Raw genomic sequence first — 17,890 nt, 5'->3', positions numbered from 1 at the left:
CCCTAGAGCGACATCCTGCCAACAAAGCCTGACACGGGATACAGACGATCTGGACATGGCTACTGGCCATGAGCAGTCACCTGGCTTTACACATCATCCTGAGCAAGAACTTCCATCTCCTTTCCTGCCCTCTCTCTGCCCTTTTTTTTGGAGGGGGCTGTAGTTTTGTTTTGTTCTGTGTTTTCAGAGGTAGGGGCTATTTTTTCTTAGGTGCTCTTATATTACTAAGAAATAGTAATATAAGGTAATATAATGGGACTGCCATCCAGAGTTAAGATTTTATTATTGTTATTGATATTGTTATTATTGTTAATTATTATTGTCATCGTCATCATACAAAGCTGTCCTGGAAAAACACGACTGGCAATCACAAGCCTGAGTTCTCCTGCAATACAGTTACTTCCTCCAGAACTGGATTTGGCCTATTTCAAACGACACTGAAACAGGGAAATAACCTAATTTCTTGGTGTAAGAACATTCCAGTGGGAAAGTTTGCAGTCATTACCTTTAAAAAATTAGGCTTCGAATTTTTCTTTGACATTTTCTAATGAAAGTTCGTAATCAGTAATTGCAGCTGTTTTCTGGTAAGATTAAAACCAGTGGGGGGAGGGCAGAGCAGAAAAAATCCTTTTTTTTCACTACACAATGCTGAATTAACTGAACATGAAATGCTTTGCAAATGTGTGTCTGTGCCAGCGAAATTTAGGAAGGAGGAAAAAAAGATCTCTCAGGCAGGTTTGCTGCCTGCCCCACTTCCCAGTCACTTGGCAGCTCTCTTCTCTGGGGAAAAAAGATGCCAGGGAAACTAGTCTGCCTGGCATACACATCCCTGACAGGTGGGCAAAAATTCTGGGGACTTCCACGGCTGAAGGCTCGAGCAGAACCTGCTATGCAGCCTACGTTAGTCAAGGGTAAGGATATCTTCAGTGCTTTCCTCGAGAATTAGGGCAAAACCAAACTGCGAAATCTCCAAATCCTCAACGGCATAGGATTGCATTTCTCCGCATAGATTTCTGATTTTGGATGAATCCCTAATTACATTAGGAAGAGATTTATGAGTGATGGCCAGAAAGGCGATCAGAAATATTCTCCCATGGTAAAAGCTTGGCTTTCATTATGAAAGGCTTCCCTGCTTGTCAGCAAAGCCCTACATTCAGTATATTGTATTTAAAAACATACACTGCTTGTATAGTCTTGATTTTTCCACCATTAAAGGTTAATCAACCAGAGGAAAATAGAATTTCACCTCCATAACAATGGTAACAAGATGACGAAGTGATTTATTTTTCCTTGTTATTTTCTTTCAGTGGCAAAGCTGCTCGCGCTCCCTGGACAACAAACTACCAGGATTTATTAAACTAATACTAATAAAATCTAATAGTCACGGGGAAATTGCTGAGTGAGTAACAAGAACATGCAAATATTACTGTTAATGGAATATTCTAGCCGCTACAGAACTTGAGAAAAAAGAGGTGTGATTGCTTTTTACTGCCTCTGGGCACCCCCTAATTGCATACTGTAGTTACAAGCATGCTTCCTTAGCTATTGCAGAGCGTAGGTGTGTAACGAGAGTGAACTCTAATGGTAACTCAGTGCAACAAGTATGTCACATCTCTTTATTTCGAGGACACTGGTGTCTTGCAGATGTCCAGTTGGTGGCTGTGAGCTATCTGCTGCTGGTCTAGCACCAGTGTGGATGCATCCGGCTGCTTCAGCAGCTGCACGCAATTTAGAGGCAATACGGGGGCCTGCGTAGCTCTCATTTTTGCTGTGCTACAGCTCAATCTGTGAATAATAGAGCCCGTAACTGTGTGTGGCAGATTTGAAAACTGATGAAATTGTGACTGATGATGCGATAGAAGCTACTGCTACGGAAGGAGCAGCATTTCAACATTGCGGTCCCGTGACAAGTCTGTGGCCTTATCAGCACGTCAGGCAAAGCAGCTGTTGTAATCACAAGTGATGGCTTGAGGTGCCTGGGCTCCTGAGGTCTCCAAAATGACTCGAGATTCACAGGCTGGCCTTGTTTCCCCCTCTGGCAGAAAGGAGGAGCTCATGCCCTGATGCTTACCTTGGCCGTGGTGGGGAACATCAGTCATGCAGCCCCTTGAGTGATGAGGAAACCCTTGCCAGCCCCAGCCAGCAGGTATCAGGGTGGTACATCAGCGATGTTCAGAAAGGCAGGGAAGAGCCTGGGCTGTGCACGGAGCTGCTCGGGGGCACATCTGCACCAGACCAGCACGGGAAGGCTGGCTGCAACCTCTTACAAACACAACAGGAGAAATTCCTCCCATGCAAATACAATCAGACTTATATCACCTGTTCTTGTTCTTTTTCTTTCTTTCTTTTTTTTTTTTTAAATTTCTTTTTCATTCTATATATCATATATTTTTAAACTAGTAAACACTGCGAATAGTTAGAAGATATCTACTTCATTCATTTTCCTAACAAAGCACCTGCTGCACTTCCTCACATATATTAGACAGGCATTAGGTGGCAGTATGGACTGGAGACTTCAGCATGGGGCAACAGGCAAGATGTTCGTGCTCCTCGTTCCAGTTTTAACATGGAAGAATTCTCTAAACTTGCTTCTTCTGTCTGAAAATGGAGGTGTAAATAACGATCTACTGACATCCTGTGAGGATTAATTAGCTAATGTCTTGACAGAGCTCTGTGCTTGAAAAAATGTACTCCACGAGCAGAGAAATAGTCAAGTAGAGGCTTTTTCTTTGACATCAGTTTAATGTCACACATTTTGTCCTTGGTTCCTGCAGTGACACATTTGATCCATAACTCAGCTCATACATTCTCAACTATTCTATTTTTGGATTTCAGAGAGACTCAGACAGGAATTTATAGCTAAATCTAACCTCCCAAACAGCAATCTGACAGGACTGATCAGAGCTAAGTACACAGTAGTTAGTGAGGAGCTGGCAAAGTGCTTTCATAAAGTCATCACAAGTTAAAGATGGAAAAAGCCTAGTAGGTCATCCAATCCATCTCCCTGCATCTGAAAGATTTCCTTTGTTGCACATTTTACTGGTGCTTCATCAAGGCTGGTACAAATATCACTAGAAGTTTTCTAGAGGAATCCCCTGTCTGGCAGCCAAGCAACACCCAGGTCTCCAGATCACTTTTGGGCTCATTTTCCCCCAGTTTCAGCCCCAAACTTCTAGCAACATGTCTCAGACAAATCCTCATCGGTTTTCATACAATCACTTCAAAGGTCAGCTCAGATAAAGCCAGTGAAATACCAGAATACCCCAGCTAAATTCTGATCCAAATGTCTTTTGACCCACGTCTGGGTGAGAGTAGCCCTATGAGACTCATTTCAGTCTCTCCAAGTGTGCCGTGTATTGCTGCTATTTCAGCTCGCAGGGCTGATGACGTGCTAGAAGTATCTCTGTACCCAGGAAAGCAGAAGAGAAAAGCAGATGCTGTGCCTGGGAATGTGCAGCGGACCTCCTAGAGGTAGAGCCTAGCCCCTCAGCTTGTGTTTCTACACCTGAAATCCCGAGCTATTGCCAGTATTAAAACCTCTATATCACACCACAGGCTCGTGTCACTTGCTCTGTGCTCCCATCTTTGCACATTTCTTATCTTGCAGCCTAACCGCTCTGTAGAGTTCTCCCTTCCTTTGGATTATTTCCATCTTTCCCTCTGCCTCAATGAGGTAATTTACATATTTTCTCTGCAAGTCTCACAGTTATTCTATGCGCATGTTGTATCCTCTACAGCCTTTTTGTCTCTTCTTTTCTATTGCCTCCATGGCAGCTTCTTATACATCCAGATCATCTGCAGTTTCCCTTACTGTCTCATGACTGAGGACACCTGTGTAAAAAGATGTTTAACACAAATCCCTCCCTCATTTGTTTTCCTTTTAGGATTCGTTTCACCTTTGTGTATTTGTGAAAAACTTCACTTCTCTCAGACCTCTCTGGGTAGCAGGAAGTTACTCAGCTTCTCTGCTACTTCTGTTGCCCCAGTCCTTACCCATGTTATTTGCCCAACCAATCCTTTCCACCTCCTGTTTCATGTTGTTCTCAGACACCCGAACCTTCTTATATCCCACAAAGCAGGCAGCGTGCTGGAAAGGTGCCTATTTTCTATACACACGCGAGAAGCGTTCAACAATTTCCTCAACTTTCAAAGCAGGGGAAAGAACTGATTTTATGTAAGGCCCTGACCCAATGCCTGTATTTATCAGCGTGCGAATGATCATGCAATTTTAACTCACGTATTGTTTTGCTGGTAGTTTTCTGAGATGTGTAGCTCCTGAGGCCAGCAGGGATGACCGCTGGGCAGCACTCCCCCATCTTAATTCTCATTTAAGTGTGGCTATAAGAAAAACAAAACAACGACAAAAATAAAACTGTTTTACAAATTGCTGCCATAAACTTTAACTTCACTGTTAAATTCTGTCTTATTTCTACTCCCATTTTTCTGGCTTCAAGACTGCAGTACGGAACCATTACCAAAGCTTTCCTCCCCAGTAGGCTCTTATGAACTGCCCATAACTCACCCTTTAGCTTTCGTTTGATGAGATAGATACTAGCTCCTAGATTCAGGATTTTCTGCCCATAATAATTATTTTCCAGCTTTCTAATCGTCCTCATAGCTCTTCTCTGAACCTGTTTCAGCTTGCCAATATCCTTTTTGAATGGTGGGTGAGAGAAGCGGACGCAGTTTCCCACTAATGCTCTCTCCAGTGCCAGGCACACAGACAATATCCTCACGCCATCGCTGCTGGAGCTACCGGTGTTTGTACCTCCAAGGGCTGCATTACAGACTGCCCTGTCAAGGACAAGCTCAGATTACCCACTGTTGCTTCCAGTCCTTCACAGAGACACCACTGCCTGGGGAGCAGGAAGATTTCCTCCCCTCACGGTTTTTGTCTAAATTGCGCCCAGATTATATACGCGTGTAATAAACTTCAGCTCATGACTATATTGTTTAGCTTATTCTTACTTTATCCGGAGAACCACATTGCTCCTTACGACTTTTAAGCCCAACCCTGCTGCCATCCCAATCATATTGGTGGCGTTATATCCGTAATAATACATACCGTTATAGACATACCTCTATAGCCCACGTGCACGTGGCCATGAAGCAGACACCAGCCGACTACGCTGGAGACACAGACCCTTGCTCACAGCTACCTGCTCCATGGCCACGACTGAAGAGCTGTTAGCTATCTTATTTTTAACGTGTGCTAGGGGGATTTTTGTAGCATTCTTATCTTTTATTCACAACGTTGTGTAAGATGTAGTCAAATCCTTACCGGCTGTCTAAGCACAACATATCCTCAGCGATACCCCAGCTGATAGTCTCTCTAGCAATCTGTTTCAAATGTGAGAGCACCCACTGAAGCTGTTTAATAAATAGTAATAAGTAATAATTATAAATCCATTAATTCCCCCCTCCATTTGTTTTATTGAATCTCATTGAAAATATTTTACCCAGAATTAATGTCAGAATGAGACATAGCAGTTGAAAGCATCTGGGGCATACCATCTTCTGTTTGTAAGTATTGGCACGGCTCCAGAGATTCCTCCTTTGTCTAAAGAGCTATTTAAAATCCATCTTAGAAATACCCAGCTCTTCAACCAGCTCATTTAAAACTCCTGGGTCCTCAGAAAGCCGAGCAGTTTCTTTCTCTCACTTTAACAGAAATGTTTAACAAAGCTTTTCTCTGGAATGTCTCGGATCTGCCAGGGGACACAGTGGCACTAATGAACCTGTGGTACCGTACGTTTCAGGCAGGTGCCCTCAAGATTTCCCCAGCTGCCACCTGCCCCTGGAAGCAGCAGTATCCCCACTGCATCTGCACTCCTCTTTTGGGACTAATTCCCTCAGAACAAGCAAACTAGCATTTCACTTGTCTGCATACTGGCAAGTGCGGCTCACACAGGTGTCCTCCACAGGGACGGGACAGGCATCTTCCAAAATCCCCTTCGGTTTGGGCCTTTCACAATGCAGAGAGCCCCCATGCCTCCTTCCTGGGGAAGTGACCTGCAGTGTGAAAGGCAGAGACACCCGCTCCAAGGGGCTGCTCCTCTTGGGTGGTGAGACAGGACCTGGTTGTGGCCCTTGTCTCCAGGGGAGGTTCCTCTTTGGAGCATCCCAAATGGATTCCCACCAGCCTGGATTTTAAATGAGTGAAGGATTCCAGCCACACTACGTAAAACATCCATCTGCAGAGCTGGGTACAAGGCAAGTAGCCTGTTCCCTCTGCTGATGGCCTGGCCAGTGATTAAATAAATAAATAAATAAATAAATAAAAGACTCAGATCCCATTTCATGTATGACCTGGCCTCTGGCCTTATCCAGGGACTTCTGCGTCAAGACAACGTTCAGCAGGCAGGGGAAGGCGAGAAGAGGGTGAGAAGCTTGAAGTTGTTTTGCTTCTATGGGTGAGAATAAGTTATACAAAAATAATCCACCTAAAAAATCAGTAGAAAAATAATGCTAATCCTATTTAGACGTGGTAATTCTCACTATATGCTTTATTTATAGAGCCCTAATCCTGGAGCAGTAATAGTGCTACTCTTTACCCTCCCGTGAAGATAATGGGGTAGAAAGAGAGGTCTGTAGCATGCAAAAAAAAGGCATACTAAAGGAAGAAATTGATCATGTAATTAAAACAGATTTTTTTTTTTTCATGGAGCTTAAGCATGTTTTAAAACAGTCTTACAAAATGGAGATTTACAGGGGATGCCTTCACAAAATATACAGTGCACTAAAATGAAGAAAAAATTATCCAAACTAGGTCTATTTCAACTATCAGACACTGCACAAGCAGCCTTTGTCAATTGTAAAATCAGGCCGTTTCAGCTGAGATTTGTTAGCAGGAACAACTGCAGCTACTGCAAGCAGGAACAGGCTTCTGTGCACCTGTGTGAACACGAGCTGCAAAACCTCCTCATCTTCTCCTCAGTTCTTTCTGTGCTGGCTCCCAAGGACCACTGCATCCAGCAGTCCCCCTGTGTTTTCCACCCTGGGTCTCTGCCCATGATGCACTAATTGAAACTTGGCTGGGAGAGGGAAAAGAAACGAGGGAGAGCTGTGGCTAGGTCAGACACCGAAAGTGCAATTTCCTGGCTGGCCAAAGAACTGAATGAGGGATGTCCTCTTGTAACCAATATCTGAGAGACTGGCCCCGTCTTGGGACGACAATATTGGTTTTGTGCCAAAACGGGGCTCTAGGTTGAGCTGAAAAAGAGTACAAATACCTACAATGCTTTGACCTGCCCCCTAGCAAAATGCAACATTTAATTAAAGACCCTGTTCTAGGCTTTATTGACCCAGATCCTTATTGCACCCTATGAGGCAGCAATCAGTGATGGCCCAGAATTAAGCAGATCTGACCTCTGAATCCAGCTGATCCCGAAGTCCCTGTTAGGAACCCCACCTTTATTCATTTAATAGTCAAGATTTGGGTTTGAATTCTCAACCCACAGGAAATATTGTAGAAACACCTTGTCTCCTGAAGCACATGACAAACAACCCTTTCCTTTGCTGTGATGGTGGTTTTCTGGGTGTGGGATGCCCACATTTCCTACCCCATTTCTCTTCCAGGCTCTGCAGGGACCACTGGCTGCTCCCCCGTAGCCCTCTGCCCCCACTTTCTTTGGGGGGAAATATTCAATGGGGCCACATCCCACGACTGCCTTGCTAGAGCTTGACCTGTAGGCTTTGTGCTTGCAGAAAACACCGCTGCTCAAAGGTATAGGGTCTAATGCTTTAACCTAAACCTGCTGCTGGGAAGCTAAAACCGCTCCCTCGTGTGGATCAGTGAACTTCCCCCAGCCAGGAGAAGAGCTCTGCTTCAGCTGGTCCCCATGGCTTGGTGCTTTCATTCTCCTGAATCGGGAGCAGTTTCCACAGCTATCACAAATGCCGACTAATTCTGAACTAAGCGCTTAATGCTTTTGTTATTCATTTTCTAAAATGTATTAAGGGATTGGGTAAAGCAGTGTTTAATTCAGCAAACAGCGTTATCGCAGTCTGTAGAGGCTGGAACCGGAGGACTGAAAGGCACAGGAGCGTGTGCACGGCGCAGTAATCAGCAAGCATTGTTGTGATGTGGTGGTTTTACGTGCACGTGTGTGCTCAGAAGTGCTGCTACTCATCTGCACAGTGTGCAACGTGGCGTGTTTCTGGCAAAGGCAGGAAACCGGTGGTGATCTACTTCAATGAAAGGTATGGCCCATGCTTATAGGCTTACAGGAGCATTTCCCAAGTCTCTGTTGTAGGTGAAAGGAAAAATCCATTGGTATTTCGGTCTGGCTTTTCCCTGAACCTGGAAGAGGAGCTGAGGACTATTTCTGCCATCTAATTGAAGTCGACAAATGGACTGAATTTACTTGCGTGTTTCCAAGTCTGCCCTTTGCTGTGGTTCTCTGACGGTTTTAAGGTAGCTGCCAACCCGTTGGCACTGAGGAAGAAGACAGACAAGGATCGTTCCTGGGCGCGAGCACACAGACCGATGGCCCTGGGCTGCAGCAGAGTGAAGGTGAGGTGGGAGCAGAGAAGAAGCCGAGACTCTGCAGACCTGAGGGGATGGCACAGGAAGGGCCGGATTTAACACCGCCAGTGCCGGCTGTTGCACAGCTCGATGGTTAGCTCCTGACAAGACAGATGAGCTGGGTTTTTATCACTGCTCCACTCGGGCAGGCACCGCTGCCTCAGCAAGGAGTGCAGACACTCCTCAGGTAGAAACCCTTTAGCTTAGCTCCCGTTGCAGCGGTTTTATTGCTGCAGCGTCAATCCCAGCTTGATGCCACCGCTCCATAACTCGTCCAGCTTCTTCAGACACGCTCTGCAGCACATCGTGGCTGGGTCGTTATCTGCTCTGTGGCTAACGAAGCCCACCTGATCCAGCTGGGGACACCACTGCCCTGCAGAGCAGCGTGAACGGCGAGCGTCTCTGCCTAACAATTCACGTCCCTGTCCTGCCTCTGTACCATGAGAATACCAGGGACTGCTGCTTACCTTTGGAGTGCTCTGAGGATAATAACATAGACAATTTTCTACTCGTCAATTGTATTATGCTTTAGGAAGTCAGCTGGTGCGCAGGGAATCTGATTATACAGGACTGGAAGCAGTGTCTACCCACGAATTGGAAAGAAAACCCTTGACCTTATCTCCTTGCTTCCGTGAAGGCCATCTGGTGGTCACTTGTGCGTTGGTTATGCAAGTGGTGCTGCGTGCGTGCAGGGAGAGGCTGCCTGGGAGGGCACAGCACTGCAGCGCAGCTCCTTCAGCCCCTGCTCCGAGGCTTGCAAAAGGACAGAGCAGAAGCCTGCTCCCCACGCAGCGCTCGGGTGGACGCCAGCAGCATTCCCAGACTGGTGACATCTGCTCCGAGCCCCTGCATGCACGCACAGGAACTTCTGCTGGCCATTTCCCAAAATGATCCATTGTAGTGCTTTAAAAACCTGTCCTTAGCAGAGGCCAAAGTACTGCTTGCAGTCATGAGGGCTGCGAGCAGAACAGGAAGGGGCTGGGATTCACTCCTAGGCTGGCCTTGGCATACGTGGTGCTAGGTGAAGAGAGGGGGCTTTCCAAATGAAAAGGAGAAAATCCCTTTTTAAAATAAATAGAACTGCTGTAACCTGTCTGCTCGAATTCCAAACCATCCCACTATCCACGCATTTTTTTTCCTGTTACAAACAGCCATTCACATGCAGCACAACCATTTACAGATCGTGCTAAACTATCAGAGAAATTTTGAGACTCCCGAGTAACTTACAAAGAAATCAGGCTGCTGTTCAACTTTCAGTCTGGAAAAAAGAGACATCCTACACTAGGAGAATTTGGATCGGATGAGACAGGGGCTGGCTACTTTTGAACTACTGCATATTTCAGTGTAGAGCCACTTCAGAGTTGTAAGTAAGCGGGATGCCTAACTAAGAATTAATTCCTGAATTAGATTGCTCTCTCTCATATGACTGTATGGCAATCAACTTTTCTGCTCGTGGTCAGTGATCATCTCAGCATCAATCCCTACTGCAAGACCTCTTCTTTCCATTGCGCAGGCTGGGCTGAGGCACCTTGCTGGAAGTCTGCACGGCGGAACCAACATGAAAAATCATTTTGCTGGAAACAGGGCGGCTCATGGAAATGTCACTGTGTGGCTGCCTTTGGTTTTTGAGCACTGGTAAGACTCCAGCTGGTCCTTTCATCTGCTTGTTAATGGCAACTGGGGGCAGCTACCAACTAAAAGCCTGCCTGGTGTTTGCCTCTGGACACTTGGTATCACCAGCAGTCATATGCCCATGCCCATACAGACTGCATACTTCATTTTCAGCAAGAAGCCTCAAGCAGTCTAAGGGGATGAAGACCCCTGAGTTACAGTTTTACTCTACAGATGAGTAACAACTTTGCCTTGGCAGTAGCTCTATGGGAAAAACACGGTGCCAGTTACACAACATAACGCTGACATCTTCTGTCTGCGTAGGTAGGAGGGAGCACTGTCACCTGGGCAGAAGCTTGCATGTACAACAAGCTGAATTTCCCTTTGGAGCTGTCGAGGCACATAGGGAGAATAATACCCTGCATCTACCAAGGACTTGTCCTGCCTTTCCAGTGCAGCGAGGAAGCCGAGTCACGGAGCTCTGCCTGTGCCTCAAACATGTTGCAGGAGACTCCATTCTCTCCTTACCTGCTGTTGAGACCGTGTCATACAAGCACATTTCATTACTTATTTAGAAGTTTGTATGCCCAGCACTTTACTCCTCCACTTACGGCAACTTCTTCAACGAAAAGCTGAGTTCTGTTGTTGTTGGCCCAGTTCCACTCCCATCGCCAGAAAAAAGATGTAAAATGAACGTCGCAGGATAGACGCTCTGCTAAAACTTGTGCTCAGAAATAAGGGGTTTTTCACAGTCACAGCCCACAGCTGAATTTAACAAAGTCAGAACTGGTGCCAGAGCTGAATTAGCTGCTCCAGCAGGACGGTGCACATAACTGTGCCCAGGAGCGCTGGTGCTGATTATAGCCGGATGCTCCCAAATCAATGATGGCTGGCTCACGAAATTAGCGCTAACTACAGAGAGGCATTTTGGAGCTGATCCCAATACTTGCTTGTGTGTGTTTAAGACAGAACAGGGGAGCAACTGAAGAAAAAATATATGGAAAAGACCAAATAACGAAAGAGAAAATGCATTGCCGGAATTGTTACCCACTTTTCTCTTCCCACGTTGCACGGTGAAATTAATCCCAGTATACAGCTGGATACTGTATGAAGCCGAAGGATATTGTATTAGATCACTGTGTACTAGGTACAGGTAAATGCCATTTTATTCCAATGCCTTCTGCAATGTTTTAAGTGGAGTGAAATTAACTATTAGTTAAATATTTTTAGTTAAAATTAAATCAGTGATGCTTTGTTTCTTTTCCCAGAGTGAACGTGCTTTGCAAGATAAGAAGGTACCTTCTTTGCTTTAGGTCAGTTGGATATTTACATCTTGCTTCAAGTATACAAAGGCATTTTGCTGCCCTAACTCCTCCTCCCCTGTCCTGACAGAACCAGCCCCTAACTCTTACTATATAGTCCCAGTGGGAGAGGTAGGTCTCGCCAATGTGCATGGGGCTGTCAATTATGGAATAAAACAGTAATACTTTGGAAATTATTGTATCTCCTACTTCCATTACAGAACTTGGCTTCAGGACTTGTCTGACTCAGCAAGCTTTTTCCATTTAGAAATTGCCTATCAATCTTTTTCTTCTTGAAAATAACAACAAAAACCCTCCAGAAACGCTTATCATAACATTTTATCCAGGATTAGGAAAGAGGTGCATTTGCTCTTCCCAGGACATGAAGATGTTTGGCAAAGCAACTTTCAGGTCTCATTTCAATAAAAAAAATAAAAAGCTACAAAGTACAACAGAAGTTTGAACCAGTGTTTGATCAGCGTGAACGAAGGGAGCCTGCAAGGTCCATGTCCTCAAACCACTGCAAACCCCTCAGGTCCCCCCCCTCCATCTGACTGCTTGTTTCAAAAGCTTATCTGAGAAACAAACATTTCTGGAGTAGCAGAAATGAATGAGATTAAAAATAAAATCAAACTATTTTTGTGTTCAAAGCTCCTTGACCGACAGTCTGAGAGAGTCACTGGAAAAGCACAGACTTCCTCCCCCACTTCCCCATAAATATGCCTCAGCACTTGACAGGCTGTGTAAGTAAGGGGTAGATCAGTGACCTTGAATATCTCAGCCTTAAATCAGTGCCTAGCAGTACTACCAACCTTGCTTTATGTAATCAGATAACAATAGGTGGCAAACTCTATTTACTATCAGGCAACCAAGTGCGAGATGTATGAAGAGTTACATCTGCTCTGCTCTGTTTCCTTGGGCAGGTTTACAGGACGGGCTAAAGGCATGGGTGATTCCAACATCTACGCTATATCAAATCTACGGAGACCTATTAAAAAAAAAAAAAAAACCAACAATGAGAAAGTGTGGAAAAAATTTAGTGTTGTTTCTCCCTGTCTTGCTTGAATTTCTGCTAACAGAGACCTGCTGCCCTCCCTGGTGACCAACATTGGGCTTTAAGTTGTGGGGATTGCATTTCTTCCCAGCAGCATCTCATGACTACTAAGGGACGTACTCATGGCCCTTTCAGATGGCTGAATCTTCTTGAGGGATGGTTTTCTATTCGGAAATCCAGTTCTGACCAAAAGGGCACTGCTCTGCTGCTTGTACCGAGCAGTAGCAGCAGGCAGTGAAGACGTGGGGCAGTCACGGGCATGGTATGCAGGAGCAGAACAAAGCCTACAGATTTATGCGAGTGAGCCAAGAAGTCAGTGCTAAGGGTCCTGCAATCGTGCTGGATGTTTCGATACCATCTAAATTACTAACGTTCTTCTGTTGAACTTGCCCGACAGAAACACTGCCTTTCGGCTAATTTCGTGGAAGGAGGAGCATGGCATGTATGAGTTGCACTGCCTGCCTGCAGCTCTGCCCCCCAACAGGCAGAGAAAAGATGGAATGACCTAAAATAAACCGTTTCCTCCAGTAAAACAACTTAATCAAAAAGGGGCTAGCAATATGCTGTCTCTAGCCTTTTCTGCCTGTATTTATTTGGATTTTATTCTACATCCCGTCTATAAACCTTGCCAGAATATCTGGACTCCTTTTTTATTTGGCAGCAGATAAGGCAGAGAGGCCTTTAGATTAAATATAGCTTAGAGATAAGAGGTGATAATGCATCTAAACGAAAGTGCTATATATCTGAAGTTTGCTCACTTGCCCTGACTCCCTCCAAAGCTCCAGATGCCCGCAGTTAGCAGTATCACCCTTAGCCCTCCAGCAGTCCCACGGCACAGGACACCAGACGGACACGATAAGGGACAGCCACTGCCCCAAAGCAGACAGGACAGGGGGTGGGAGGGAGAAGGATCTCGCTGGCTCGAGAGGGGAGGAGGAGCTGTGCCTGCCCCCGCAGAGCCCACGGAAGACCCTGATAAGTGTTTTGATTATCTGCTTTCTGGCACTTGCCTGGAATCTTTGATGCTCGTGCTTGAGACGTAGCTGCAAGCCTGCTAAAAAAAGGAGCACTCTGACAGCACTGAAATTCAAGCCACGCATCGAACATTAACTTTTACTACTCCTTTGTAAATAAGGTTTGCAAAGATGTTGATAAAGAAGAAAGCTCTGACAACGTCAAAGCTGATCACGTACTGCAGTTTGTCTCCCAGCCGCTCTTTGAAAACTCTGAGAGTTTTGGGATCCAAAAATAATTTTTCAGCTCGTGAGACAACTAGGTGCTTCCTGGAATGACCTATTTTCACCGTAAGCTTCAAGAAAATAAAAAATAAAAATCTGCATTAGCCTGGTGAGACTTAAGAGAACCAGCGTTACAGTGAGTGGAAGGGCAGCCCCTCAGCCTGGCCTTGGCAAGGGATGAGCCACCAAAGCTGCTCTTTTTTCTGCCCTCTGTCTTTGAAGTGTGCTGCTGATGCCAACACCAGGCTGCTTTTCACAGCTTGAGCATGGGTTTTTTGAGCTGCTGAATCGGTCAAGGCCTCCTTCCCTCTGCCTCAGTCTTGCTGCTGCCAAACTCACTTTCCTCTCCTCACTCTTTTCACCTTTACTCTCTTCTCCTTAAGCTTTTTGCTCCTGTGTCACCTCTCTTTACCTTGCTTAGCCCTCTTGATAACGAAATGACTGTTTAGATAGCTGCAAATTGCAAGGATGCTCCAGAATATTATGTATCCTTATCGGAGGTGTTCATAATTTAATGTTGCGTATTGCAGTTAGCAATTCTTTCTTGGTTTTATTTAATTAAATTTGAATTCCCATTATCTGTGGAAAAAATACCTATTATTCTTACTCAGCTTGTGTTCCCAGACTAAAATATATACTTGGGCGCAGTGTTATTTCACCTGCAGAAATCCAAAATCTTTCTCTGTTAGTCCAGAAGAATCCACCCAGAGTGCAATTTAAGTTCCTTTTGCAAATAAGCACTACGTGATTATATTTTAAGAGAAGGGGAACTATTCTTTATGGACAAAAGCACAGTCAATATCTTTGGGGTACTTTAATGAGATCTAATCCCAGCTGAATAAATTAAGATTCAAGAGCGAGTAGAATGAATTATTATTATTTTTTAATTTTAAAAAGGCATGCTTTAAAAGTGAGAAACTTTAAGAAATTGGTTTAAGATGACCAAATGGTAAAATAGTCCTTCTCTACCTACTATCAAGTTAAAAGAAAACAAAACAACAGCAACAACAACCAAACCAAACACAAAATGAAAAATAAATCTCAGGCTTTCACATTCAGTGGTGCCAAAAAAAAAATTATAAAGAGCAAATCTCAAGTAAGTTGTAGGGAAGAGTCAACAACTGAATAAGGACAACAGCTGTGGCAGCAGTCAAAAATGCATCCCCATTTCTCATCACTCACAAAACAAACCTTAAGGTTTAATAGCTTCATTTATTCAGTTGTAACAGAGGACAGCGGCCCCTGTGGATTCAGCTGCAGGTTCAAAGCCACCAGGACGGTCTCCACTCTGAGAGGCCACGTCCTCAGTGAGCCCTTTTGGGACGTGGACAGGATGCAGTCCTGCAATGAGGCACCCTGAAGAAAGAAGCCGGAGGAGTGCTCCTTACCAGGAGAAGCAATTGCAGACAGGAGGTACAGGATGGGCAGCTCTTACCCTGAACAGCGACTTCTTGGGTTTGGCTAACTTGGATCCCACTTAGAGAGGTTTAGGGGGATTCCTGAGGTCATAGCTGATCCGAGCCTTGGTGGCAACCGAGAGAGAGAGGAGGTCACCAATATTGTACACAAGGACATGGCACGGGTTGCCCTGGCTACCTTGGTGGGGACATGTGTCTGCTTCTGACTGATCTCATTCAGCAAAACGCCACTCAGAGAATCTTTACCTCCTCAACAGTCCCAGGGAGATGAGTTAATTAAATATTTTGTTTCTGGTGTCCTCCCAGTATGTTGCACGAGGTGCCCCAAAGGAAATAAGTAGGTAAAGAGAGCCAAACCTCTCTGTGAAGGCAACGTCCAGGGAGGGAAGACAACACAGGATCGATGCTCCCAGGAGTTCCTTGAAGCTCTAAGTGAGCTGAAACTCGGTTGCTGTTAGGAGAGAGTGGCTTTCTTCTGTTAAGGGGCATTGCTCGAGCTCATCCCACTGCACCAAACGCTTGCGTTATTTTTCCAATAGGGAGTTGGATGTGAAAGAGCAGAAAGCTCAGCACCGTGCAGCCTCACCTCCTGTTTCAGGCAAATACAGAAAGAAGAATTTTGCTGCAGTTATTTCTAAAGGAAAATGGTCTGAAATTGGCTCCCATGTGGCACGGTTTGCTCTCAGCTTACTTTTCTTAGATATTGCTTTTTTTTTTTTTTTTTGCCTGCTTCAGATAAATGACGAGAGCCAGAGGAGTGATCGCGCTATGCCGATACTACAGAAAATGCAGAACTACTAATACTTAACACCTACAAGCAGCTTTCAGCTGCAACACACTTTGCAAATCCTGATGTTCTGGTTTGCATTGAGCCACACAGAGGCAGACCCCCAAAAATCTGAAGAGAGCTTCATGCAAAAAGGCACTACGGACAAATACACTCACTGTGTATTAGCCATTTCCAGCAACACAGCTATTCACAGCACAGGAAACACAAGTGGCTAAATGCAGTAGCTTGAAATCCTGCCCCAACCCTGCACCTACAAAATGCCTACGAGGTTGCTGTGGTGGTGACACCACCATTTACCTGCCTGGGAGGTTCTGTTCTAGCAAACAAGTAGTACTGCTGAAAAGAAAGAGATCTGCGTGCCAAGATACCACAGTGGAAGTGGCAATTAAGAGCACATAGCACGCTGCCCTCTTTATGATAAACACAATTATATGATCTCTTTATGCAGTGATATTTTTCACAGCCTGCTTTTGCATATATGCCATCTGAGAAACACAATAAATTATCTGGAGGTGCTCGCTCTTCCTGATAGATTGGACTGCCCGAGGCTACTCACATACTAGAGATTCAATGCTCAGAAAGCTTTAAATAAACTCAGCCCAAAGAAAGGAAAAGAAATCAAATGCACCACTAGAGGAATAGAAAAGGATTTATTTTTCAAGGCGGTACTCGATAGGAGTTGTGAATCAACTGCAGGTGTAAGTACAAAATGAAAACAGTGGCTTCCAAGCTCAAGGATGCTGCTAGATGGGAATTGCTAATGGTGTGCTGGATGCATGTTACATCTCACCTGCTTCTCTTGCTTTCACCAAGCGAAAGGGGACAACTCTTCCCAGTTCCCCTCAGTCTCACAACCCTCTGTTCCTTTTCATGCTAAAGACATGAAAGATAATTGAAAGGTAATGGAAAGAGAGACACAATTATGGCCTGCACTTAATTTCTTTCCCTCAGCTCTGTGCTGTTTGATGGCAGGGAAAACAAAGGGTGGAGGGTAGACTGATAATGACTATTAACGAAAGCTTCCTGCTTGACTTGTAAACTAGTGAAAGAATGAGAAGTCCCAAAAAGCTTGCAAGAGAACTCAGAGTGTGCTGGTCTAGTCTGCTGCTCCAATCGTAGTAAATCAAAACAAGTGTAGGTCTTCACAGGGAAAGGGAAAATATACGAGTAGTGCCTTCAGAATAGGCATTTGCAGTCAGGATATTTCAGACAGATCCTGCGGATTTATTTTTAACCCACTTCAATAAATTCACAGTCAACATCAGATTCTTCATCTGTATGAGTCTATTTGGAGATTTCAAGTTTATACTGAGCACTTGACCCGTTTTCAGGAAACTCAGTCTCGTTTTCTGTACAAACTCCAAAGCAGGATTCCTCAAACCTTTTGCTAGTGCGTCTCCTTTTGGGATGCCTTCCTTACTAAGTGTTTATACAAGCCAGGAGGAAAGCTACATTTAACTGCTGACAGGACATCAGTCACAGCAAGGTGGGCATTAAGCTCAATTGCAATCCTGACTGTAAATGTAAAGATCCTGGGCTGCTCCTCTTTGATCCCAGACCCTGGCATGGTTTTGTTCAGCAGGAGAGCAGTGGAGAGATTCTGTGACCTACGGAAAAGTGCTGGAAAAAACATCCCAGTCTTTGCAGAAGCCCGCACAAGAGAACCACTCCAGAACGCTAGCACTTAGAGGGAAGGCACTGCAGTGTTTAAAGGGTTTTATTGTACAATCCCCTCTGGGCTGCAGACTAGACCTACAGTTTAGATGTATTAGAGATGAGAAATTTTAAAGCAAGAAGCTAACATTTACAAATGGAAAAAACTGTCGTTGAACTACTCGTCAGCATGGAGGTGGTTTAACGAACTAGGGGAAGAGATTTCCAGCTTTACACAGGACATCTCTATAGTAGGGCTACGTTTGTTAAACTCGCATTCAATTTGTCACGGGCATAA

General features: G+C 44.9%; 1 protein-coding gene across 2 annotated transcripts in view; it reads right to left on the bottom strand.

Moving 5' to 3' along the window:
* Positions 1 to 934: 934 nt before the first annotated feature.
* Positions 935 to 17,890, bottom strand: part of LOC308194840 (uncharacterized protein) — a 50,821-nt gene continuing 33,865 nt past the window's right edge. Inside the window, exons 2-3 of one of the 2 annotated variants that reach the window (XM_080591331.1) lie at positions 4,523 to 4,794; positions 935 to 4,338 (exon numbers count right to left, since the gene is read on the bottom strand). In XM_080591331.1, coding sequence (XP_080447457.1) covers positions 4,325 to 4,338; positions 4,523 to 4,794 — 286 coding nt within the window. In that variant the 3' untranslated portion in view covers positions 935 to 4,324. Of the gene's footprint in view, positions 4,339 to 4,522; positions 4,795 to 5,882; positions 6,013 to 17,890 lie in introns of those variants that run through there. The other variant, XR_013950921.1, reaches the window with a different exon arrangement.

The sequence above is a fragment of the Anser brachyrhynchus genome (assembly GCF_964034855.1).
Source record: "Anser brachyrhynchus genome assembly, chromosome: 4".
Lineage (NCBI taxonomy): Eukaryota > Metazoa > Chordata > Aves > Anseriformes > Anatidae > Anser > Anser brachyrhynchus.
The sequence above is the reverse complement of the archived record's forward strand: the minus strand, read 5'-3'. Positions and strand labels throughout refer to the sequence as shown.